This window comes from Podarcis raffonei, chromosome 3 (assembly GCF_027172205.1).
Source record: "Podarcis raffonei isolate rPodRaf1 chromosome 3, rPodRaf1.pri, whole genome shotgun sequence".
NCBI lineage: Eukaryota > Metazoa > Chordata > Lepidosauria > Squamata > Lacertidae > Podarcis > Podarcis raffonei.
In genome coordinates, this window is record NC_070604.1 from 81,081,924 (window position 1) to 81,106,288 (window position 24,365).

General features: G+C 41.0%; 1 protein-coding gene across 4 annotated transcripts; it reads left to right on the forward strand.

The window, feature by feature from the left end:
• The first annotated feature begins 2,250 nt into the window (after positions 1 to 2,250).
• On the forward strand, positions 2,251 to 24,143 carry LOC128410872 (cytochrome P450 2J2-like). Of its 4 annotated transcripts, none has more exons than XM_053382648.1 (10): positions 2,251 to 2,678; positions 12,577 to 12,879; positions 14,521 to 14,683; positions 16,932 to 17,081; positions 17,802 to 17,962; positions 19,003 to 19,194; positions 20,857 to 20,992; positions 21,311 to 21,498; positions 22,493 to 22,631; positions 23,287 to 24,143. In XM_053382648.1, the coding sequence occupies exons 2-10, from the start codon at positions 12,679 to 12,681 to the stop codon at positions 23,460 to 23,462; spliced, it is 1,506 nt and encodes a 501-aa protein (XP_053238623.1). In that variant the 5' UTR covers positions 2,251 to 2,678; positions 12,577 to 12,678; the 3' UTR covers positions 23,463 to 24,143. The 4 variants fall into 4 exon arrangements, with proteins under 4 accessions (XP_053238623.1, XP_053238624.1, XP_053238625.1 ...); XM_053382649.1 differs by having other exon boundaries at positions 2,252 to 2,678; positions 19,003 to 19,179; XM_053382650.1 differs by having other exon boundaries at positions 2,252 to 2,678; positions 12,577 to 12,666.
• The last annotated feature ends 222 nt before the right edge of the window (positions 24,144 to 24,365 follow it).

A 24,365-nucleotide genomic window follows, 5' to 3' on the forward strand; every position in this document is an offset into this window, starting at 1 on the left:
CAAGGAAAAAGAATTAGAGAATATTTTGTCTTTTTTTCATATTTACAGTTATTTATACCTCTATAAAATGCTATTCATGATAACACATTGAAATGACGAATAAGGTATCAGAAAAAAGAACAAAGAAAGAACAAAGAAGTAAAAGAAAAAATCATATGTGAAAATTTTCAAAAGTAGATAAGCACTCACAATACATAGCCGTCTCCCATCTACCTTTATATTCAATTGTATAATTTCATCTTGTCCCTATCCACCTCAAATAAATTGTTTCTTTTGAAGAAAAAAAACAGAAAAAAGAAAAGAAAAAGAAAAAAAGAAAAAGACTTCCACCGTTTACCTCACGCGTTTTTAATAATCCGTTCTTCAGAGCCTCTGTTTTTCATATTTTCCCTTTGGATTTCCTTAATGTCTCACTTTGTATTTTTTTATATTACGCACAAGATTATTCTAAACACAACCAGATTTTTGTAGTTGAGCCCTGGTTTTGTAAATAATCATTTAAGCACTCCCATTGCTTCATAACCATAGTTTTGGATTTTCTCCTTATTATATCTGTCAATTTTGCTAATTCCAGGTACTCGCAAAGTTTCCCCAACCATTCTCTTTTTGTTGGGATGCTTTCCTCTTTCCAATAGCTAGCAATCAAAATTCTTGCCGCTGTTGTCGCGTATAGAAATAAGTTAATTTTATCTTTGGGGATATCTTTATCTAGGATTCCTAATAAATATGCCTCTGCCTTTTTGTGTGTGTGATGTCCTTATCAATTTTTTTATTTCGTCATGGATCATGTCCCAAAAGGTTTTAATCTTTGGGCAAGTCCACCACATGTGGTATAACGTACCTTTTGTTCTGTTACATTTCCAACATTTGTCGTTGTTCCTTTTATTTATTTTTGACGGTCTGTCAGGAGTTAAGTACCATCTGTGGTGAATCTGCTTCGGGCAGATGTCCGCAAGCCCTGCGCGCGCGGTGGGAGGTCCCGCCGGGCTCGCAAGGCTTGCGGATAGCAGCCTGTTTTGGGGGCTGGGGGGGAATAAATTATTTTTATTCATTTCCCCCCCCCAAAAAAAACGAGGTGCGTCCTATGGGCCAGTGCGCCGTATAGGGCGAAAAATACGGTAATACCTTCATTCCATAACCTCTCCCAATCTTCTAACTGTAAGCTATGTCCAATATCTTTAGCCCAATATATCATTACCAATTTTACCTCCAAATCCTAATTTTACCTCATAATCCTAATTATGTTTAGCCAGAATTCATTAGGGCTTAACCCAGGTAAGTAGGGTTGGGATTGCAGCATGTATCTTTAAAGCACATTCAAAACAGACTTGCCCCCTCAATGAATCTGGGGAACTGTAGTTATTTTGGGAGTTGTAGTTTACCCCTGAGAGAGCAACATTTCCCGGGAAATCACATTTCAGGTGATTTTGTATGCAGATCATAATGATCCATTGATGAGGCTCCAGAGTCCCCATTCCCTGTCCTTGGTACGGGGGTCTCTCCCCCACCCCATTATTTTGAAAATTATTTTATGTAATAACAATTTTATAGCTGCCAGTTATAGTTCAGCATTTCCATCTAACCCCCAATAATTTGTAAATACAGCATTGGTGTCTATGTAAATCCTAAAAACAAAAGTAAACAATAAAAAACCAAGAATGACACCATAGGAATGCAACGGCAGCAGCGCATAGCTAAAACAGACTGTAAATGAACCTATGCCCCCTTAAGATGGAGCCTGTAAGCCTATACACATTACCTGAGAGTCCTCCTCATTGAGTACATTGGGACTTACTTCTGAGTAACCAGGCAGGGAAGTTTCATTTGATTGGGAGGAAGGAGGGAGAACAAAGGAGCAGCACTATTTAGTACAGTGGTACCTCAGGTTACATACGCTTCAGGTTAAAGACTCCACTAACCCAGAAATAGTGCTTCAGGTTAAGAACTTTGCTTCAGGATAAGAACAGAAATTGTGCTCCGGCGGTGCAGCAGCAGCAGGAGGCTCCATTAGCTAAAGTGGTGCTTCAGGTTAAGAACAGTTTCAAGTTAAGTACGGACCTCCAGAACGAATTAAGTACTTAACCTGAGGTACCAATGTACAGTTATGATGCTTCAACTGTTCTTAATCTACCCTGACTACTATAATCCTATACCCAATTTGATTTACCTGAGACAAAGCCCCATTAAACATTATGAGAATTACATCTGAGTAAAGATGTGTACATTGTACTTAGAATTTGCTTTGAGTGCCTGGACTTAAGCAGAACACTTTGCTTTTGCCACCCACCCACCCACTATTTGCACAAAATAACTTCAAGGGAATACCTGTGCCAGATGCTTCCCAGCTGCTATGAAAAGTGAACAGCAAGACAAGAAGCTGGATAGAAAAGCAGGAATCAGAAGGTCTTTAGGACCCTGGGGCGTTTCTATCAGCTTGTGTCCAAAACTTGCAGTTTGCTCATTGGCTCAAAACAGGGAAAAAGGTCTTGCTTGTTTCTCTCTCTCCCCTCTCAGGAGAGGGAACAAATAGCTTGCTTTCACCCTTTGTAAAGGAAGGTCAGAATCAAGGCCAGGGTCCCAAGACACTGTGGGCTTCCTCTGGCTCTCTTCTAAAGAGCCTACTGAATAGGTCTTCCTGTGCAGCTCTAACTGGTTCCTGTCACTGAAGAGAGCAGCTGGTAAGTCATGTTGCTGCAGGATTTCCATCTGTTGAATTTGTTTCCTGGCAACAGGGAGCAGTCCTCCCCACAGATCTTCAATGTCCATTATGCACTTGTGTTATACCTAAACACTTTTGATCTTTAGATCTTGCTTTTCCAGATTGTTCTTTCTACACCTTACCTCTTCTTGTCTTATATGCATCAGCCAGTAGTACCAGGACTAAGTTCCTAGCCAAGTTTTGTTACACATGTTTTGTTTGTTATTATGCATTTCTTACTTTTTCCGAGAAAATGTCAATAAAAATCAATTGAAAACAACAACTGTGGATCCTTAGGAGCTTCTGGGTCTGACAGAACACAAGCTTGTTCTGGCTGCAGTGGAAAAAAGGCATCGGTTTGTTTATAGAAAAGGGTGTGCTCACAACTCAAGATCTAGCTCTAATGGAATTCCTGCCTATGTTTACAAAATTAGAAAGTGTTACAAGGCACATTTTGTTCATTGCGATCATGCAAAGAGCTAAATATGTTAGCTGCATCAATGCATCTTAATGAACATACAAGAACTCTCCCTTGTTACATAACCAGTTCTTGCTGTTCTGTATTGTTGGCCCCACTCTCAAGGCAGTGTTTAAATGTGCTTATAAAGGTAAAGGGACCCCTGACGATTAGGTCCAGTCGTGACCGACTCGGGTTGCGGTGCTCATCTCGCTTTATTGGCCGAGGGTGCTGGTGTACAGCTTCCGGGTCTTGTGGCCTGCATGACTAAGCCGCTTCTGGCGAACCAGAGCAGCGCACGGAAACGCCGTTTACCTTCCTGCGGGAGCGGTACCTATTTATCTACTTGCACTTTGATGTGCTTTCAAACTGCTAGGTTGGCAGGAGCAGGGACCGAGCAACGGGAGCTCACCCCGTTGCGGGGATTCGAACCACTGACCTTCTGATCGGCAAGTCCTAGGCTTTGTTGTTTAACCCACAGCGCCGCCCGCGTCCCTAAATGTGCATATACATATAGTAATATTGGTGGGTTAACCATACAACTCTGAGCTGGATTGTGGACGGTGAATATTCCATAGGTTTTATTGTTTTTCAAATGCATTTCTGTTCTGATTGAATAAACAAAGTCAATAACAAGGTGAAAACTGAGTTTGTAAAGTGATATTGTAATGTTTTATAGGGGTTGCTCATGCGCAAGCAGGCAAATATCTCCCTGGCTGGTTGCAAACACCTGGCTGGGCTGCCAAAGTAAACTTTATCTGTCCGGAGCACCACTCACCCGTGGCTGACTCAGTCGCTGGCAGGATCCGTGAGTGGGCGTTTCTTAAACTTCTTCCAGTAAAGAAGCTCTTTGACACCCAGTCTCCGCCTTCCCTCTCTGTGCGAAAGCCTTCTGCGCAAAGTGGGTGAGGGCAGCGGAGGACCCTTTCCCTCCCCGCTTGTCCCAGGCAAGGAGTCATGGGACCGCCTCGCCACTGCCGGCTCCTGCACCCCCTCTCCACTGGTGCTATGCTGATTCTCTTCCCCATCAGATGAGCTGCTTCTCCCGATCCCTGGACGCTCTCTATAATCCCTCTGGCTTTTGCTCTCTCCCTCCGGCACTGATGGCAGTTCCCTGACAGATTTCCATGAATACATTTGTGGAATTGTTTGGGATGTCCAATGCTTTGGGGGAGAAGATGTTTATAAAAAATTCTAGAATAATGCAACAGGATTTACTGCTTACCCCAAGCTTGGCACTATTGAACCTGTCGTGATTCAAATCGGGTTTTAAAGAACAATGTTCTTACTGTTTATCTTCCTGTGACTAGGTGGACAATAACGAAAATCTGGAACAATTGCACCTGAACTGAACTGAATTATTAGTATGATATATTCTAGCATATAGCCTTCTGGGAGAAACTCCCTGATAAGCTATAGGTATTGGTGGTGGTGGTGGGGAGGACAGAAAAGAGATCAAATTGTGACCATTGTGTTTCCTTTTTTTAAATTTTTTTTGTTTTGTTATACACATATGTTCAAATATACAAGCATACAAACATACATTTCATACAATCCTTAAAAGTGTTCAAACATACCTACACTCAATCCCACAAATAATTCCTTTTCCCATCACCATCCACCACCCCTCACCCCACCCTTGTGTTAGACTTCCAATCTACTCAATTACAATTTCTTTCCACTTCCATTACTTTCTTTCACACACCTTTAACCTAATTTCACACTTCTTTTTCTATTACACATTGTTATCCATCTTATTTAGTATTTCGGTATTTGAAATGGAACTTGTTTAGTCTAATAGGAGTTCTGATTTTTCGATATGATTTTGCAAGTATCTTTCAAACACCTTCCAGTCCCTATCTATCTTCTCTTTTGAGATCCTTCCAATTTCTCCCATTGCTTTGGATATATTGTAGTACTCCAATAATTTGGCAAGCCACTCTATTTTTGTCGGTACAATATTACTTTTCCAATTTTTCGCAATCAATAGCTTTGCGGCTACCGTTGCATATAAATATAAGGTCTTGTCGTCTTCCTTTAGGCTTCCTGGTACTATTCCCAATAAAAAACCTTCTGGTGTTTTCCTAAATGAATATCTAAATATTTTTTTTCCCCATTTCATTATATATTGTTTCCCAAAATTGTTTTATGTTTAAACAATTCCGCCATATATGGATCATAGTACCTTTTCCAGTATTGCATCACCAGCAGACATCGCTACAGTTCTTATTCATTTTTGCTATTCTTTCAGGTGTTAAATACCATCTATGTTGCATTTTAAGGTAATTTTCTTTCAGTATATAACACATGGTGAATTTCATATCTTCTTTCCACAATTTTTCCCATTGTTCAAACATAATATTTTTCCCAATATCTTGCGCCCATTTAATCATTGATACTTTAACCAATTCATCCTTTGTTTCCCACTCTAAGATCGGATTATACAATTTAGATATATTTTTTGATTTTTCTTGTATTAAGTATTTATCAAATTTTGATATTTCTTTTTCAAACCCTAACTTTTTGTCTTTCGCTAATCTATACTTAATTTGAATATATTGGAACCAATCACTAATATGAGCTTTAATTTCTGTATAATCCTTTAATTCCAATTCTCCGTTTTCTTCCTTTAATACCATTTTGTAGGTAGCCCAATTTTCTTTCATATTTAATTTTTTCACTGCGACAATTTCTGCCGGCGATGCCCACCAGGGAGTTTTCGGTTCTAGGAGTCTTTTATATTTCTCCCATATTTTATATATAGACTTTCTGACTATCTGCCCTAGGAAGCCTTTATGTACTTTAACTTTTTCATCTATTAGATAGGCATGCCATCCAAATCTCGTCTCTACTCCCTCTAAATCCAATACATCCGAATCATCTAATTTGATCCATTCTTTTAGCCAGGTCAGACCCACCGCATCATGATATAACTCCATGTCAGGGAGACCAAATCCTCCTCTCTCCTTCTTATCTATCATTATTTTGTGTTTTATTCTTGGCTTTTTCCCTGACCATACGAATTTAGCCAAATCTCTTTTCCAATTATTAAAACATTTATCTCCTCCTAGTATTGGGATACTTTGAAATAAAAACATCATCCTTGGTAATATGTTCATCTTTATTATCGATATTTTCCCTAGTAAGAAAAGATTTAATTTCCCCCATACTTGCAAATCATTTTTTATTTCATTCCATGTTTTCCCATAGTTCTCATTACTTAAATCTATAGTGTTTGTTGTTAAATTTATTCCAAGATACCTTATATTCTTTTTGATTTCCAATCCTGTAATTTCTTGTAATTTCACTTTATCTTTTCTTCCATATTTTTCACTAACATTTTGGTTTTCCCATAGTTTAATTTCAATCCTGCTAATCTGCCATATTCGTTTATGCATTCCAATATTCTAGGTGTACATTGTAGGGGATTTTCTGTTGTGATCATAACATCATCTGCAAAGGCTCTTAACTTATATCTTTTTCCACCAACTGCTATTCCTCTTATTTGGTTGTCCTGCCTTATTTTCTTTAATAGAACCTCTAATACTATTATAAGTAACATTGGGGATAGGGGGCATCCTTGTCTTGTACCTTTAAAGATATTGATTTCTTCTCCAAACTCTCCATTAATAATAATTTTTTGCTTTCTGTTGGTTACATATTGCATTTATACCTTTTTGGAATTTTTCACCTAGACACAATTCTTTTAATAGTTTTTTCATAAATTCCCATGAGATTTTATCGAAAGCCTTCTCTGCATCGATTGAAATCAGGGCTGCTTGTTTATCTCTTCTTACTTGTAGATATTCCATTATGTCTATTATATTTCTAATATTATCCTTTATTTGTCTACCTTCCACAAATCCAGCCTGGTTTTTACGTACTATTTTTCCTATAATTTTTTTCAACCTGTTAGCCAATAATCCTGCATAAATTTTATAATCCACATTTAACAATGATATGGGTCTATAATTTGAGACAGATTCCAAGTCCGTACCTTGTTTTGGCAGGAGCGTTATATACGCTTGAGTCCAAGAGTCTGGAATATTCCCCTTCTCTACCACTTCCTCTATTACTTCTTTTAGTGGGTCGATTAATTCATTTAACATTTCTTTGTAGTATTCAGCTGGTATGCCATCTGGACCTGGGGATTTCCCTATTTTTAATTTTTGAATTGATTCCTTAATTTCTACGGTTGATATTGGTTCATTTAATAATTTATGGTCTTCTTCTGCTATCTCTATTAATTTATTTTTCTTTATATATTCCTCTATTTCTTCTATTGGCACTTCATCTTTTTGATATAATTTTTTGTAATATTTTTCAAATTCTTTTTTAATTTGTGTCATATCCCTTATTGTCCTCTCTTCTACTTTTATTTTATTTATTAATTTTTCATTTCTTTGTTTTTTTAATTGCCAGGCAAGGATCTTGCCTGGTTTATTTGCCCATTCAAAATTTTTATATTTCTAAAATTTGATTTGTTGTTCTACCTCCTGTTCTATAATTTTATTATATTCTACTCTCAGTAATTTAATTTCCTAATTTAATCTCTCTTTATTTTTGCTTGCATAGGCCAATTTTTCCTTCCTTTTAATTTCTTCTAAAAGCTCCCTTTTCTTTTTTTCTTTATTCTTATATGCTATTGAGTTTTGTTGTATGAAATATCCCCTAATAACTGCCTTCCCAGCATCCCACACTGTTTTAACATCTGTCCCTTTCCTCCAATTGTTTTCAAAATATTCTTTCATCAACTTTCTGGCTCCTTGTATTACTTTTTGGTTTTTTAATAAGAAAACATTCATTCTCCACCTTTTTTTCCCTTTTCTCCTCTTTCCCTTTAAGAGTTAATGATACTGGATTGTGATCTGTAAGAGTTTTTGGTAATATTTCAGCATTCTCTGCTTCAATTGTCATATCCTTAGTAATGCATATACTATCGATTCGACTGTACAAATTTTTTGGTTCTGAGAAATATGTGAACTCCTTTTCGACAGGATATTTATATCTCCATATATCCACTAAATCAAAAATCTTTACCATTTCCACAAAGCTTTTTGGCAGCTTCCCTTCATTCCCCCCCTCTTCTTCTGCAATCTATCCAATTCTGGTTCCATTACTCCATTTAAATCCCCTAACAAAATAATTTTCATATCTATATATTTCATTAATAGTGATCCTACTTTAACATAGAATTCTGATTTTCTTTTATTTGATCCATAGATTCCCGCTACCACAATTGGTTCCCCCTCTAGTGATATTTTGACTATTACAATCCTCCCCTCTTTATCTTCATATAACAATTTTGGTTCGTATTTGCTTTTAACATACATTACAACCCCCCTCTTTTTTCTTACATCAGATGCGATGAATTCTTCCCCTAACTTTGGTTTTACCAATAATCTTTTATGCTTAGTATTGATGTGGGTTTCTTGTAAACAAGCAAGGTCCCACTTCTGCCTCTCTAAGATACGTTCTATTTTCTGCCTCTTCCTCCTTTTGTTTAGACCATTTACGTTCCAAGATAACAATTTGAATTTCATTCTTTGTTAGTTAAAAAATTATAAAGTTAGTAGAAAGAGTTTAAATTATCTGCCTGGATTCTCCCCCACCTCAGCAGTTTTTTCCCCCTTTTGGTGAGGGGTGCCGGGACTCCAAAAAGACACTGCCGAAGTTCCTTTTAACTTGAGCTTCCTTCCAAGCCTTTTCAGGGGTCGTTTAGCCAAATGTTGCCCCTCACAGTACCGGTGTATGCCCTGACCTGCTTACTGCAGTCAGAGCTCACACTGTTGCAGCTGTGGTAAAAGCGGAAGTCCACCATTGTGTTTCCTTTTGTTTGAGCATAAAGATGGACAGGGCATAGCTGGATACTTTCAACAATATATAAATCAGTGTAGATATCCTGACGTCCAAAGGGAAATATTTAAATTGTTTTCCAGAAATTTTGCAAGAACGTAACAGAAGAGGAAGACAACTAAATATTCAAGTGCTGCTTTTGTTTATATTAACTCTGTTGTTGTGTTTCGTATCTTACCATGCTATGATCTGGATTATCTTTTTTGGTAGTTTGTTTATTTGTAGTAATATCTTATGGTTGAGTAATGACCTTGATATCATATAGCATAACGACTCAATGAAGATCTACTGTATATGTTTTTTTAAAAAGTTTTACTTTTCTTGTATAATCAAAAGATTTAATTTCCTCCTTGGAACTAACTGATCAGGAAAGTAGATTAAAAATCCCATTGACAACATGTTTACACGATCATAACTGTCAGGGCTGCCCTAGGTCCCAGCTCACAAAGGACCAACGCTGCTTCGTTGTTAAGTATAAAAGTCTTTATTGAAGTTCAGTTTCACTTCCAGAGCCGCAGCGCGCAGCCCCACGTCTAAAGTGTCAGACCACTGATGCTCCGTCTGAGTCTCCTCCCCCCTGACACCAATTTAAGATCCTAGCCTTGCTCCACCTTCTCCGCTGCTCCTTCCTCCTCTGGGTCCGCCTGCCCGCCGGGGTTCCGCCCTTTCTAGCCTCTTCTCCCGCTGATTCCCCTGAGCCTTCTCCCTCCCTCCGGCGGGCTTTAGGAGCTGGTTCCCCATCCGGGTCTCCTGCTGTTCCGCGCGCCTGCACATTTGAACTTGGCGCGCGCGCCCAGCCAGCAGCTTTCCTCCTGACCGTTTCACTGCTGCTGCCACTGCTTCCCCCTTCGGGGGGGCTAGCTGCAACTGACCTCCCTTCCGTTCCCCCACTCTCCGATGGAGGCGTGGTCAGCCCTGACTCCCTCTCTGGAGGAGACGCTGGCCCTGACACATGTGACTCCTCCCCCCCACTATGCTCTGGTGGGGAAACTGGTCCCGATCCTCCACTGCTGCTTTGGGGTTCCCCTCTGGCTCCTTGTTTCTGGTGCGTCCCCCCTGGGACCCCCCTTGCCCTGACCATCGGCGCCCCCTTCTGGGAATCTTCTGATTCGCTGGAGAAGCTCATGGAATCTCTCGGGCCACTGTCATACTCCCCTACGCTGCCCTCAGATTCTTCCCCTTCGCTCTCCCAATCCTCTCTCCCCAGTGCTCCTGCTCCTGATTCCCTGACAATAACCATCAACCCTTTGGCAACAGACTATTCAAAATTTAAAGGACCTATCAGTGTATATGGTTTACAGCTTATATAAACAATGCACCTGAAGTTAATCGACATATGGGCCCCCCAACAAAGTTCTTGTACAAGCCTCTGATGTTGTTTGGTTGGAAGTGGGGATTTCCTTATTATTATTATTATTATTATTATTATTATTATTATTATTATTATTGCTTTTAGGGTCTGGTTTATTTGCTTTGCGTGGGTGTAAGTGGTTTGCTTTGCTCTGAGAAGAAGTATTTCTGAGCTTCACTATTATTTTTTCTGTGAAATAGCTATTTTGTGGTGTCCTAAATAGTTTCAGAAGTGCCTCTGGGCCCAAACAGATTAGGGCCTCTGGTTTCCACAGCAACATTTTAGTGACTGGGTGACCTCCCCCAGCAGAAGTCCATGCTTTTGTAGTTTGCAGCCATTTGTCCTCCATTTCTCACCCGCATTGCATACCAAGACACCTAGGGGCATAACAATTAAGGGCTCCTTGCCCCTCAACTCCATTATGGGCACCATTCCACATGTCCATCTGATGATTATAAGTACAGTATGCACATTCTTGTATTAAAGATGCAGGACCAAAATTAAGACCAGTGCTATTTTTCTAGAAAAAGGAAGTGCCAGAACTCACCATCAGCACCTCCCTTGTTCTCTTATAATGGCAATGGGGCCCACATGAAAGCAGGGGCATAGGAAGGGGGGCAGGGGGCAGGTCACCCCAGGTGCCATCATGGAGGGGGGTGACAAATGATCAAGGAACAATTACTGCCCTACTAGGGCAGTTCATAAAAAACTTTTTTTTAAAAAAAAAATGCCTGCTCCAAAGGTCCTGTCTTACTACAATAGGGATTATATAGCTCCATATGAAATTTCATGCATGTCAATTAATATCTTGACCCTCCTCCACAAAAATAGCTGTTTACTTGGCCGTTTTCCTGTGTCGTGAAGTCTGAAATTTCAGCAAAGCACATGCCTTTGCTAGACTTTTTTCGGCCACCTGCTAAAAGCATTATTCTTTAGGCAAGCATACCTAGATGCTTAGGAAGTTGAAGTAATTTTAATCTTGATATTTTAGCTTTTGTATGTTTTAAAGTAGGATTGTTAATTTTTCTTGATTTTACTGCTGTGGTGGTTTTTTGTTTTGGTAAACTGCTTTGAATGTTTTTTAAAATAAATTTTATTAAATAAATAAACAATAAATATAAATAAAATAACACAATACATCCTGTAGATATAAGTATCTGTCCATAGTCGCCTACTTGTTATCAGAGGCTCAGAATCCACATTCCTTTGTAAGAAAACATGAAATAACATAAAAGCATTTCTGCAGGCAAAAATCAATCAATCAATCAATCAATGGGGGGGTTGACAAGAAATGTTCCGCACCAGGTACCACCTGACCTTCCTACACCTCTGTATGAAAGGTGCCGGAACTGAGTTCTGGTGAGTTCTGGCTGGGGAAAAAAAGCCCTGGCTAAGACTAGTACTACATGATATGGTAGCGCTCAATGGAACTCACAAGAGCTGAGTTGCTTCTGCTTATGGGAGGGAGAGAAGCAACACTGCAGTGACGGAGCCAATCTGGTGCTCTTGGCAATGCATTTGCATTGCATCAATTTCTTCCCTTCTGCATGGTCTGCTGCTGGCTAAAACTGCCTAGTACTAGAGGGCTCTGGCCCTCTGAATGATCCTTCTCCCATCATCCCTGTCTATTGGCCATACTGGCTGGGGCTGCTGGGAGTTGGAGACCAAAAATATCAGGAATCCGCGTTCACTATGCAGCCATCAATCAGCAACTGTCAGGGGTCCGTGGAACGTCCGTGGAACACTGGGGCTGCTGGGAGTTGGAGACCGAAAATATCAGGAGAGGTGCTGGTTCCCAGTCCCAGGTCTAGTCATACTGTTGCCAAAACAAAATATAATCTATGCAATATTGAACAGAAGGCGAGCAGATAGACTCCTCTGGCCTCCTTAGCCAGAGGTCAGAGTTGCTGAAACTACCCCAGATCCAAACCTTTCAGGAGCAGAAGGCATCCTGCTTAGTGTAAGTTTTTATTTTCTTTATTGACAGTGCTTTGATTTGCACGGGGAGAAAACCCTTCTTGGAAATGTCATGAAGGAAATTAACCTTTGCTGTTCCAAAGAAGTGAAAATAGGAAGGAAATATCTTAATTCCGATTGCTGCTCTTCCCCACTCTCTTTTTCCTGCTTGGTGGAATCATTCATTAGGTCATTTCCTGCCTCTTTATGGGCATGATGTACAGTAATATAGGCAGACTTTGTTCTCATTTCCTACAGGCGCATTAGCCAAGAACACAGGTGTGGCTGCTCTAGTGGTATCAGATTCGGGTTTCCCTCAGCAGACCAATCTGCAAAAGGAACACCTAGGTGGGTTTGAAGATGCTGCTGCAGCTGCTCTCTGTCCTCTGGGAGGCCTTGTCCCTGCAGGTCGTTCTGGTGTTTCTGGCTACATTTCTACTTCTTGCTGATTACAAGAGAAATATTCGCCCAAGGAATTACCCCCCAGGGCCCATGCCTCTTCCTTTGCTGGGTAATATGCTACATGTGGATTTCAAGAAGCCTCACATTTCATTACAAAAGGTAAGGATGAAGGAAAAACCTATGGCATGAATTAAATACTACACTGCTGTGCAAGATTTGGGGTGGTGCAAGTGGTTCCCTGGCATAGGGCACTGAGCCAAGTGGGCAAAGAATTGAGAGGATCGATCATTGTGAAGATCCATTTATGTGTGCCAGATTTTGGTCACTCTCAGGGTGCCATACTACCAAAATATGCCCCTACATTGCACTGGAAAGGAGTGTAAGACCCTGGCTGGAGAAGCAGGTTGAGATGCTTCCAGGTTTAGCATCCTGATTCTGAGAGAGGTCAGCCTGATGTCTGCAAGGAGGCCATATGTGGGGCACCAAGAAAAATGCCTTTCTTTCTTTTTGTTTGTTCCCAGAATATGGTATCCAGAAGTGTTTTGCCTCTGAACTTTGAGGATCTATTTTATTCTACAGTTATTTGTAACAAATCTGGGTCTTACAACTGCCTTTCACTTCCCGTGGTTGGCAGAGTATTTTTTGTGTGTGTTTGTATGTTTTGTTGCTCCTTGTCCTACCTTCCACACTTTTATCTTTGCAACAACTCTGTGTGGTAGTCTAGGCAAAGTTACTACATGCAAATAAGCAGCAACTCTTGTGAATACATTGCAGGTGGAGGATGGAGGGGGCCTGTCCATGTACAGACCCTGGAAACCATTTTGGCATTTCTGATGTCCCCGATATACAGTGGTGCCCCGCAAGACGAATGCCTCGCAAGACGGAAAACCCGCTAGACGAAAGGGTTTTCCGTTTTGGAGGTGCTTCGCAAAATGAATTTCCTATGGGCTTGCTTCGCAAGACGAAAATGTCTTGCGAGTTCCTGCGGGGTTTTTTTCCTCCCCCCCCCTTTTCCCAAGCCGCTAAGCCGCTTATCAGCTGATCCGCTAAGCCGCTAAGCCGCTTAACAGCTGATCCGCTAAGCCGCTTAACAGCTGATCCGCTAAGCAGCTGATCCGCTAAGCCCGCTAAGCCGCTAATAGCGCTAATCCGCTAAGCCGCTAATGGGCTTGCTTCGCAAGACGAAAAAACCGCAAGACGAAGAGACTCGCGGAACGGATTCTTTTCGTCTTGCGAGGCACCACTGTATTTGATGGCAATCAAAGTTCCCTTCTTCCATACAGGCATTCAAGAAGCACCAAGCAGACAAATTAATATATAATATATAATATATAATATATAATATATAATATATAATGAGGATTGTTGGGTGTAGTGAAGGGTTAACCTTCTATGCCTCGTGCTTGAGGGGACGGGCTTACAAGGGAAGTAAGCCAGGACTTGACGAAAGCAGCTTGGAATGTTGTGAACTGAGTGGAAATCGAAAGCATTCAGTTCAGCCGCTGCAAGGAGAGAGAGGAGGCAGAGAAAATGCAGCTTAACACGGATGGCTGTTGTGGATTGTAAATGCGCTATTTTGTTTCCAATAAAGAGATATAAGGACAGAAGAACCGTCTGGACTGATTTACTGCCCTTTCGACACACAGGCGCTGTGTAATTCTGCTAATTGCTTTACGACCGCTCCGAAGCCACACTGTGTAAACAGAAGCTGGAGAGGCTCGCAGGGGAAGCGTGGCTGGGCGCCAAACAATAAAGCAAGAAAACTATCATTTCTTACATTCTTCCTCAATCTCCATTCAGCTTATAGAAAAATATGGCAATGTCTACAGTCTTCAGGTTGGAAGCATGAGGTTTGTGTTTGTGAATGGATTGCATCTGGTGAAAGAGGCTCTTGTCCATCAGGGTGAAAACTTTGTAGATCGACCAAGTAGTCCTACTACCCAGGAAATATTTGGGACATCTGGTAAGTTTCTTTTAATGTTGTCAATTATTTAGATAATTAAATAATTCCTTTTTATTTTTTATTTTTAATGGTCTGCATTGATTGGGGAACCTTTTAGATTATTCCTCAAGTTTAAATATTCAGGCCTCATTGTTAGATCTTTCCTTAATCTTCATTTTCATTCCTTGCATCTTTAAACTACTAGTAGTAAGATGTGTCATAAAAGTATACCTACTAAACTGTTTAGATTAACTGAACTCACCATTCAGTATTGAGTACTGAAGATAAACAGCTTGTAAATAAGAACCTGGCATTATTATGGATGGAGGAATCTGTCAGTTTTTCTTTCAATCAGTTCTTCATTTTTCCATTCTTCAGTTTGAAACACTTACACATCAGTAACACTCCAGTTTGTGCATTGTTTCAGCAAGTGAGACTGAAGTAAGATTGCATTTAAATTCAAGATGAACTGAATTTCTGTCCCATCACTAGTAGAGATGGAATAATAGTTAGTGCTTAAACATGAAAGGAACAGGTAATATCTTCTTCATAGTCATTTATCTGTTGTTGTTGTTGTTGTTTAGTCGTTTAGTCGTGTCCGACTCTTCATGACCCCATGGACCAGAGCACGCCAGGCACCCCTGTCTTCCACTGCCTCCCGCAGTTTGGTCAGATTCATGTTTGTAGCTTTGAGAACACCGTCCAACCATCTTGTCCTCTGTCGTCCCCTTCTCCTTGTGCCCTCCATCTTTCCCAGCATCAGGGTCTTTTCCAGGGAGTCTTCTCTTCTCATGAGGTGGCCAAAGTATTGGAGCCTCAGCTTCACGATCTGTCCTTCCAGTTAGCACTCAGGGCTGATTTCCTTAAGAATGGACACGTTTGATCTTCTTGCAGTCCATGGGACTCTCAGGAGTCTCCTCCAGCACCATAATTCAAAAGCGTCAATTCTTCGGCGATCAGCCTTCTTGATGGTCCAGCTCTCACTTTCCATACTGGGAAAACCATGGCTTTAACTACACGGACCTTTGTTGGTAAGGTGATGTCTCTGTTTTTTAAGATGCTGTCTAGGTTTGCCATCGCTTTTCTCCCAAGGAGCAGGCGTCTTTTAATTTCGTGGCTGCTGTCACCATCTGCAGTGATCATGGAGCCCAAGAAAGTAAAATCACTCTCTACCTCCATTTCTTCCCCTTCTATTTGCCAGGAGGTGATGGGCCCAGTGGCCATGATCTTCGTTTTTTTGATGTTGAGCTTCAGACCATATTTTGCGCTCTCCTCTTTCACCCTCATTAAAAGGTTCTTTAATTCCTCCTCACTTTCTGCCATCAAGGTTGTGTCATCTGCATATCTGAGGTTGTTGATATTTCTTCCAGCGATCTTAATTCCGGTTTGGGATTCATCCAGCCCAGCCTTTTGCATGATGAATTCTGAATATGTTAAATAAGCAGGGAGACAATATACAGCCTTGCCATACTCCTTTCCCAATTTTGAACCAATCAGTTGTTCCATATCCAGTTCTAACTGTAGCTTCTTGTCCCACATAGAGATTTCTCAGGAGACAGATGAGGTGATCAGGCACTCCTATTTCTTTAAGAACTTGCCATAGTTTGCTGTGGTCGACACAGTCAAAGGCTTTTGCATAGTCAATGAAGCAGAAGTAGATGTCATTTATCTACTTATAGGGCAAATCCTGGAAAAAGGACTACAGTACACAAGCCAACCTAAGGAGGGATAATGACGTTAACATAGCAAAATGAAACAAAAAGAAAAAAGAAAATAAATCTATTAACCACGAGGAAAGGAAGGGTGTGAATAATTACAGAAGGGGCTAGAGTGGGACCCCCATTTTAAATCTAAACCAGTTAATTCCAGGAGGGGAAAATGCCTGAGTGGCCTAAGGAGAGAAAGGAACAAAATATATTAACTGCATGACTTCTTCACCTATCAGTATTTTTTTAATGCTGCTTTTCTTTCGAGAGTTCCCACAGTGTTTAACAGGACAAAATAAAATTAGTATTAAAAATTCTACCCAAACAGTGAAACACACAAAAAGCATCAATGAAACAGCAGTAACAGCAAACGGCAGAATTCAGAGCAAACAGATAAAAGCCACCAGCACAAATTGGCTAGTTTCTAATGCCTTGCAGTCTTCCCAACATGTCATGAGCAGCCAAGCAGAATAATGGAAAGCAGAGGGGAGTCCATCTTGGAATTAAAAGGACTGATAAATCTACTTACTTGCTCTACGTACTTATTACTCCTTCCTATCTAGGACTGGTCTTCTCTAATGGTCTCATCTGGAAACAACAAAGACGATTTGCCTTATCAACACTCAGAAACTTTGGTTTGGGCAAAAGGTCTTTAGAAGAAAGAATACAGGAGGAAAGCCGTTACTTAAACGAAGCAATAGAAGCTGAGAAAGGTGAGAACCAGAGTCAACAATCCTGTGGCCCACCTATGATACTTACCTTAAGTTGCTACTTTGTATGAACTAGGTCAAGACTACATCAGCTAGGTGCAAAGCTGTGTGGCATTATTTCTTCACACAAATGTAGCTCTGCTTGGACTGGAATGACCCTGTGATGGCAAAGGGGGTGTTGATAGGAAGCTCCACAGAGGCTCGTTGTGGTGCACAAAAGTTCTAGTGTGAAGCTCAGTGTGGGAACCTGCCATGGGAGCTAAAAGCCCCTGAACTAGAACAGAATAAGAACAAAGGTTGGGTTTTGAGGATATCTGCAGATTTTTGATAATTTCTACAACCAACGTCACAAATAGAGTAGGGGTTGAAGTGCAATGTTTTTGGTATATCAGTGTGTCTCTATACTGTCTCTGATGGGGATGGTCCTTATCCTTTTTGACAGCCATTGTTACAAAAATGCCCTTTCCTGACCTCCTGCCTCTCAGATCAATATCACCATACTGCAGAATAATCATTGCCTATAGAGAATAAATATAAATGGGCCTCAGAGTCCTGAGTGTCCCAGGTTAAATTACAAGATATAATGTTAATATGAAATGATTTCTTCAGCTAAAACAAATCCTGCCTCATCAACATCCAACCACTTTCCCCGCCTTCTGTTTTTGTTATATGGAAGCTAGAAGCACCCCAATTCCTTCTGCACCATTTTCTCTCTCTCTCCAGGGCAGCCATTTGACCCTCAATTTCAGATTCATAATGCTGTTTCAAATATCATCTGTTCCATCACTTTTGGGGACCGCTTTGATTACCATGACAGCCGTTTCCATAATTTATTGCACCTGTTTGAGGAGACAAACCGCCTTCAGGGAAGTTTTTGGAGTGTGGTAGGTCTTCTTTGAGTTCAACAGAATTGCTTTGATTCCAGACACATTCCCACATTCTTGCTGACTGTGCAATCATTTGCTTTGGGTCCTTCTGTTTCTTCATGTTCTCATTCCTGTTTTCTCCCTTACTATTCATTCAAGTCTCTTGACTCATCCATATTCCTTTGCCTTCTAGCTTTTTTTTATCAAGGCACTAAAGACTTTAGTATTGTAATGTGTATTACAGCAGAGGTTGTGTTTTTAAGTGGCTGGAGGTATGCGCATATCCATTCCTCATACGCAGGTGTCCAGTGACCCACATCCAGTGGAGCTATGGGCATGCTATTAGCATTAGCAGAGTATCAGCAAAGAAGTGAGGCTGTAGGTATTTGGCATCACAATTGCTTCTTTATTTACAAAATATCAAAATAACAAACATGGCTGAGTGTGAGCAGCAGCTTTACACGTCTCCTCTGTCCGAGTCTGAGTTCTGTTCCCACACTCCTATCACTATGGAATGTAAACAGTGGATCACGAGATCCAGCAGCAAAAAGAGAATGAAATTACTAATAGGAGGGCTCTCACATGTGTGACTGAATAAAATCGCTGTGTATGTGAACAGGGTGTGACTTGATCCTACACAAACCTGTTCTAATCTGTGAATGGAAGCCCCATGCAGATGCATAACATTAAAGGGAAACTCTACATATTCATGACATGAGCAGGCATTGATAAAGGCCTTTTTCAAATGATGGCAATCATCTTCTTGAGAAGTCAATCAGTGAATTACAAGTTGTGTTCGTAGAACTAACCACAATGATGCCATTTGATTTGCAATCTGTACATTCTAACCAAGAAGTTAAGACATTGCCATGGGGTCCCATCGTAAGCAGTGGTGAGTGCAATATTTGCTCTGGTCCCAAGAGAGTCTGCCATCTTTGAGCCTGTGCACACCAGCCTTTATTACTGCTAGCTCCTTTCCCATGACAACGACATGATGTGAATGCTTTTTTGAGAGGGTTTTTCCTTCACATATATGATATTAGTGTTTGTTTCCTCAGCTGTACGATGCATTTCCTACTGTCATGAAGCACTTGCCAGGGCCCCATCACACACTTTTTAAAAAATGGGGGCAGGTGAAATCCTTTGTGAGAGAAATCATTGAAAAACACAAAGAAGACTGGAACCCATCTGAACCCAGAGACTTCATTGACGCCTACCTAAATGAAATGGCCAAGGTGAGAGATGAAAAGGTAAAAAAGTATGTATCTTTAATAACAAAACAGTAGTAGAAGGCAGAGAAGCAATATTAAAAATCATAACTAGTCATGTGGCTTGTCTGAATGGTCCTTAGTGCCTGACCATATTCTTTCTGTTGAATTTATGACTTCAGACAAAATACATTTCTGCATGCACAGAATATGAGGTCATGTATTTTGTGGGGAGACACCTCCCCACTTGTTCACTGCTGGGATTTCACCACTTGTCGGTGGTTTGTGAGAGCAAACAGTTGACATGACTAAAAGAATCTCTGCAGTGGAGGCATCTCATGACCAAAGGATTCAGTTGCCTGAATAAACCCAGACCAGGAATTGTTGACCAGAACAAACCCAAACTTTATGCCAGCATCAGAGAGTCACAGGACTCTTGACTGGACCTTCCTAGAGGCAGGATTGTTGTTGTTTAGTCGTTTAGTCGTGTGCGACTCTTCGTGACCCCATGGACCAGAACACGCCAGGCACGCCTGTCTTCCACTGCCTCCCGCAATTTGGTCAGACTCATGTTTGTAGCTTCGAGAACACTGTCCAACCATCTTGTCCTCTGTCGTCCCCTTCTCCTTGTGCCCTCCATCTTTCCCAACATCAGGGTCTTTTCCAGGGAGTCTTCTCTTCTCATGAGGTGGCCAAAGTATTGGAGCCTCAGCTTCATGATCTGTCCTTCCAGTGAGCACTCAGGGCTGATTTCCTTAAGAATGGATGTGTTTGATCTTCTTGCAGTTCATGGGACTCTCAAGAGTCTCCTCCAGCACCATAATTCAAAAGCATCAATTCTTCGGCGATCAGCCTTCTTGATGGTCCAGCTCTCACTTCCATACATCACTACTGGGAAAACCATGGCTTTAACTATACAGACCTTTGTTGGTAAGGTGATGTCTCTGCTTTTTAAGATGCTGTCTAGGTTTGCCATCGCTTTTCTCCCAAGGAGCAGGTGTCTTTTAATTTCGTGACTGCTGTCACCATCTGCAGTGATCATGGAGCCTAAGAAAGTAAAATCTCTCACTGCCTCCATTTCTTCCCCTTCTATTTGCCAGGAGGTGATGGGCCCAGTGGCCATGATCTTCGTTTTTTTGATGTTGAGCTTCAGACCATATTTTGCGCTCTCCTCTTTCACCCTCATTAAAAGGTTCTTTAATTCCTCCTCACTTTCTGCCATCAAGGTTGTGTCATCTTCATATCTGAGGTTGTTGATATTTCTTCCAGCGATCTTAATTCCGACTTGGGATTCATCTAGCCCAGCCTTTCGCATGATGAATTCTGCATATAAGTTAAATAAGCAGGGAGACAATATACAGCCTTGCCGTACTCCTTTCCCAATTTTGAACCAATCAGTTGTTCCATATCCAGTTCTAACTGTAGCTTCTTGTCTCACATAGAGATTTCTCAGGAGACAGATGAGGTGATCAGGCACTCCTATTTCTTTAAGAACTTGCCATAGTTTGCTGTGGTCGACACAGTCAAAGGCTTTTGCATAGTCAATGAAGCAGAAGTAGATGTCTTTCTGGAACTCTCTAGCTTTCTCTAGAGGCAGGATTAGAGTCACTGAATCCCCTGGTGATCTCTTGACATGTGGGGCTGTCAGTAGGATGGTGTTTTTAATGACAGCTGAACTCCCTGGTGCATTTTCTTTACTTTAAGGAGGATACCCCTTCCAGTTTCCATGAAGAAAGCCTCCTACAATCAACACTGAATCTGTTTTCTGCTGGAACAGAAACAACTTCTACAACCCTGCGCTGGGCTTTGCTGTACATGGCCATATACCCAGAAATTCAAGGTAGAACTGTAGTTGACTCATTTGCCTTTCATTACAGTCGGAATACTGCAGCTTCAGGTGGACTCGTCAGAAAACACACATTCCCCTCAATAAAAGAATGAAGTCTTAAGGCATTGCTGAAACTTGACTAGTGAAAGTCCTGTGTGCTTTTTCAGTTGAAGGGAATTTCACAAATGAGATACCGCTACTCAGGAGGGTCTATCCCTTGTCACCATCTACTGGGTACTCAGTGGTGGGACATCAAGATGCAGTTTCCTTGCAGATATTGGTTTATGTCTGTTCTCCTTGTATTGATAGCAGATTTTCTTTTCTCTGCAGCAAAAGTCCAAGCAGAAATAGATTCTGTGATTGGCCAGTCTCATCAGCCAGCAATGGATGACAGGGACAGCATGCCGTATACCAATGCGGTTGTTCATGAAATTCAAAGAATAAGCAACATTGTGCCTGTGAATTTGCCCCGGATGACAACTAAGGACACTACACTCGCTGGGTTTCATATTCCCAAAGTAAGTATTAAGATGATACAATGGTACCTTGGGTTAAGAACTTAATTCATTCCGCAGGTCCGTTCTTAACCTGAAACTGTTCTTAACCTGAGGTACCAGGTTAATGGGGCCTCCCGCCTCTGCCGTGTGATTTCTGTTCTCATCCTGAAGCAAAGTTCTTAACCCGAGGTACTATTTCTGGGTTAGCAGAGTCTGTAACCTGAAGCGTCTGTAACTTGAAGCATCTGTAACCCGAGGTACCACTGTATACCATTCTTATTTTCCTTTCCTCTTCCTTCAAGATACAAAAACTTGAAGCCAGAGTTCTAAATGAGGGTTGGCCAACATGAGGTCCTCCAGATGTTGTTCAAGTCCAACTCTTACCAACCTGAGCCAGCATAAGCAATAGGCAAGAATGGTTAGATCCAGGAGGCTCAGTACTGCTGTAGATAGTTGCACAGATAAAAACACAAAGAGTTCTCTGCCAGTTTAATCTACTATCTTCTCTTCTTTTTCTTTGAGAGGAAACCATATTGATTCCCAACCTGACTTTGAATGTCTTTTAAAATCTATATTGGAACTGTACTTTTGTGGGACTTCATTGGATGAATTACTTAATAATGAGAAGTAAATATTGCTTTCAGAACATATCCTTGCTCTGTCAGGGGATAGAGGCTTAGTACTACTATAATTTCAAAGAGAATACAGTGGTACCTCTGGTTACGAACTTAATTCATTCCGAAGGTGTGTTCTTAACCTGAAACTGTTCTTAACCTGAGGTACCACCTTAGCTAATGGGGCCTCCCGCTGCCACCACACCACTACTGTGTGATTTCTGTTCTCATCCTGAGGTAAAGTTCTCAACCCGAGGTACTACTTCCATGTTAGTGGAGTCTGTAACCTGAAGTATTTGTAACACAAGGTGTTTGTAACCCAAGGTTACAAACTCAAGGTTACAAACTCGAAAGCGCCTTGTCATTTTTATCTACTTTCTTCTCTGCTTCTCCTTTGCCAGGGAACCATAATGCTCGCCAATTTGACCTCTGTGCTGTTTGACAAGGATGAGTGGGAAACACCCAATGAGTTTAATCCTGGCCATTTCCTGGAAAATGATCAGTTCATGAAAAGGGAAGCGTTCTTGCCATTCTCTGCAGGTAAAAAAGTTCACGGGCTTCTCATCAGAACTGCAGCAGTGACAATATGATGGTGATTTGGTTGCTCAGAGCCTTGTGTATTGCTGGGGTTACCACCCTATTGGGACCAGTGGTCACATTTGGGATTTTGAGGAAGTGCTCTGTGTGCATGTCACAAAATGGCTGCCATGGGAGGTGGGATGTTACATGAAATGGTGTTGATATACTCCCCCCCCTCCACCCAGTAAGCAAGCAGTTTGGATTTTTTAAGGTAATATTTACTGGGACCTTTCTCAGCTGCCCTAGAACAGAAACCTACTTCCATCTGGATCTTGAGCAACTAACTCTGTTTGCTACACCCTTAGATAAGCTATATGCAGATTAGGGAGATTCCTAATAAAATAAACATGAAATTGAAATTTTCTCCAAAACTACATATGAGAGAAATTTATCTTAATTGAAATGTATCTATTCCAAATTCTCAAAAACCAGGATCATATTTGTTCAGTGTTCCCATTTGCTTCACTAGGGAATACAAAGGACTGATTTCTATCTTTATTTTGCAACAACATACTGTTTTAAAGTATTTGTTCTCTCAGTGTTGTTTTAAACTGTGCAGCTGTTTACTGTAGCAAAAGCTCTCCACTGAAACAGTCTTTTTCTCCCTCTCTTCCAGGAAAGCGAGTTTGTCTGGGAGAGCAGTTGGCGAGGACTGAGCTCTTTCTTTTCTTCACTGCCCTAATTCAGAAGTTCACTTTCCAAGCTCCAAAGAATGAGACATTAAGCCGTGAATATAGGATGGGTTTGACATTGTCTCCCCTGCCATACCGGATATGTGCATTCTCTCGCTAAGGGACCCATCTTATAGCATTGTCATTTCTTTAAAAAGTTGGATTAGTTTGTGGGGCAGAAACACACCTGTGGCTTAGTATTAATTATGTTAAGCTAGAATTGATTAGGACTTAACCCAAGTAAGTAGGGTTGGAATTGCAGCCTGTACCTTTAAAAAAAGTGCATTCAATCCACATTTCCCCCCTCAAGGAATTCAGGCAACTATAACTTAAGGCTGCTGGGAATTGTAGCTCTTTGAAGGGTAAACTACATTTCCCATGATTCTCGGGGGGGGGTGTATGTATGCAAATAATATTGTTTCATTGGTGAGGATCCAAATTCTATACCCCCCACTTCTTGGTCAGGCGGTCTATCCCCCATCCCACTATTTTCAATATTATTATGTCCTGGTTGTAGTGAAGAAAAGGCATTGCTTGCCCTAATGGAATTCTTGCCTATGTTTATAAAATTAGAAGATGTTGCTTTGAAAATATTGTTACATAACCAATTCATAGACTCATAGAATTTCAGAGTTGCAAGGGACCCCAAGGCTAATCTAGGGCTGCCATATATCTGGGTTTTCCCGGACACATCCAGGAATTGGGCTGCAAAATGATGTCTGGGCAGATTTTTGCTGAATAGGCAAAATGTTTGAGAAAAATAGGGGCACTTTTTTAAAAAACAACAACAACAAAATTTATAGATCCCCGTCTTAAAGTAAACAACCCCCCCAAAAAAAGCTCAACAACTTAACGCTGGGGAAAATGGTCAACCCCCCCCCCCCATCTTTCACGCAATGAGCCTGAGATTATCTTTGGTCTGTATTGCTGGCCCAAACCCCAAGGAAGAGTTTAAATGTGCTTCTAAATATAGTAAAATTGGTGGGTTAAGCATAGAACTCTTGAGTTGTATGGTGGACAATGA

Excerpts from the sequence above, each read along its gene's own strand:
- LOC128410872 (XM_053382648.1), top strand. The coding sequence starts at position 12,679 with ATGCTGCTGCAGCTGCTCTCTGTCCTCTGGGAGGCCTTGTCCCTGCAG. Across the intron at positions 17,963-19,002 it reads AGGGAAGTTTTTGGAGTGTG|CTGTACGATGCATTTCCTAC; the intron begins GTAGGTCTTCTT and ends TTGTTTCCTCAG. Across the intron at positions 20,993-21,310 it reads CATATACCCAGAAATTCAAG|CAAAAGTCCAAGCAGAAATA; the intron begins GTAGAACTGTAG and ends TTTTCTCTGCAG.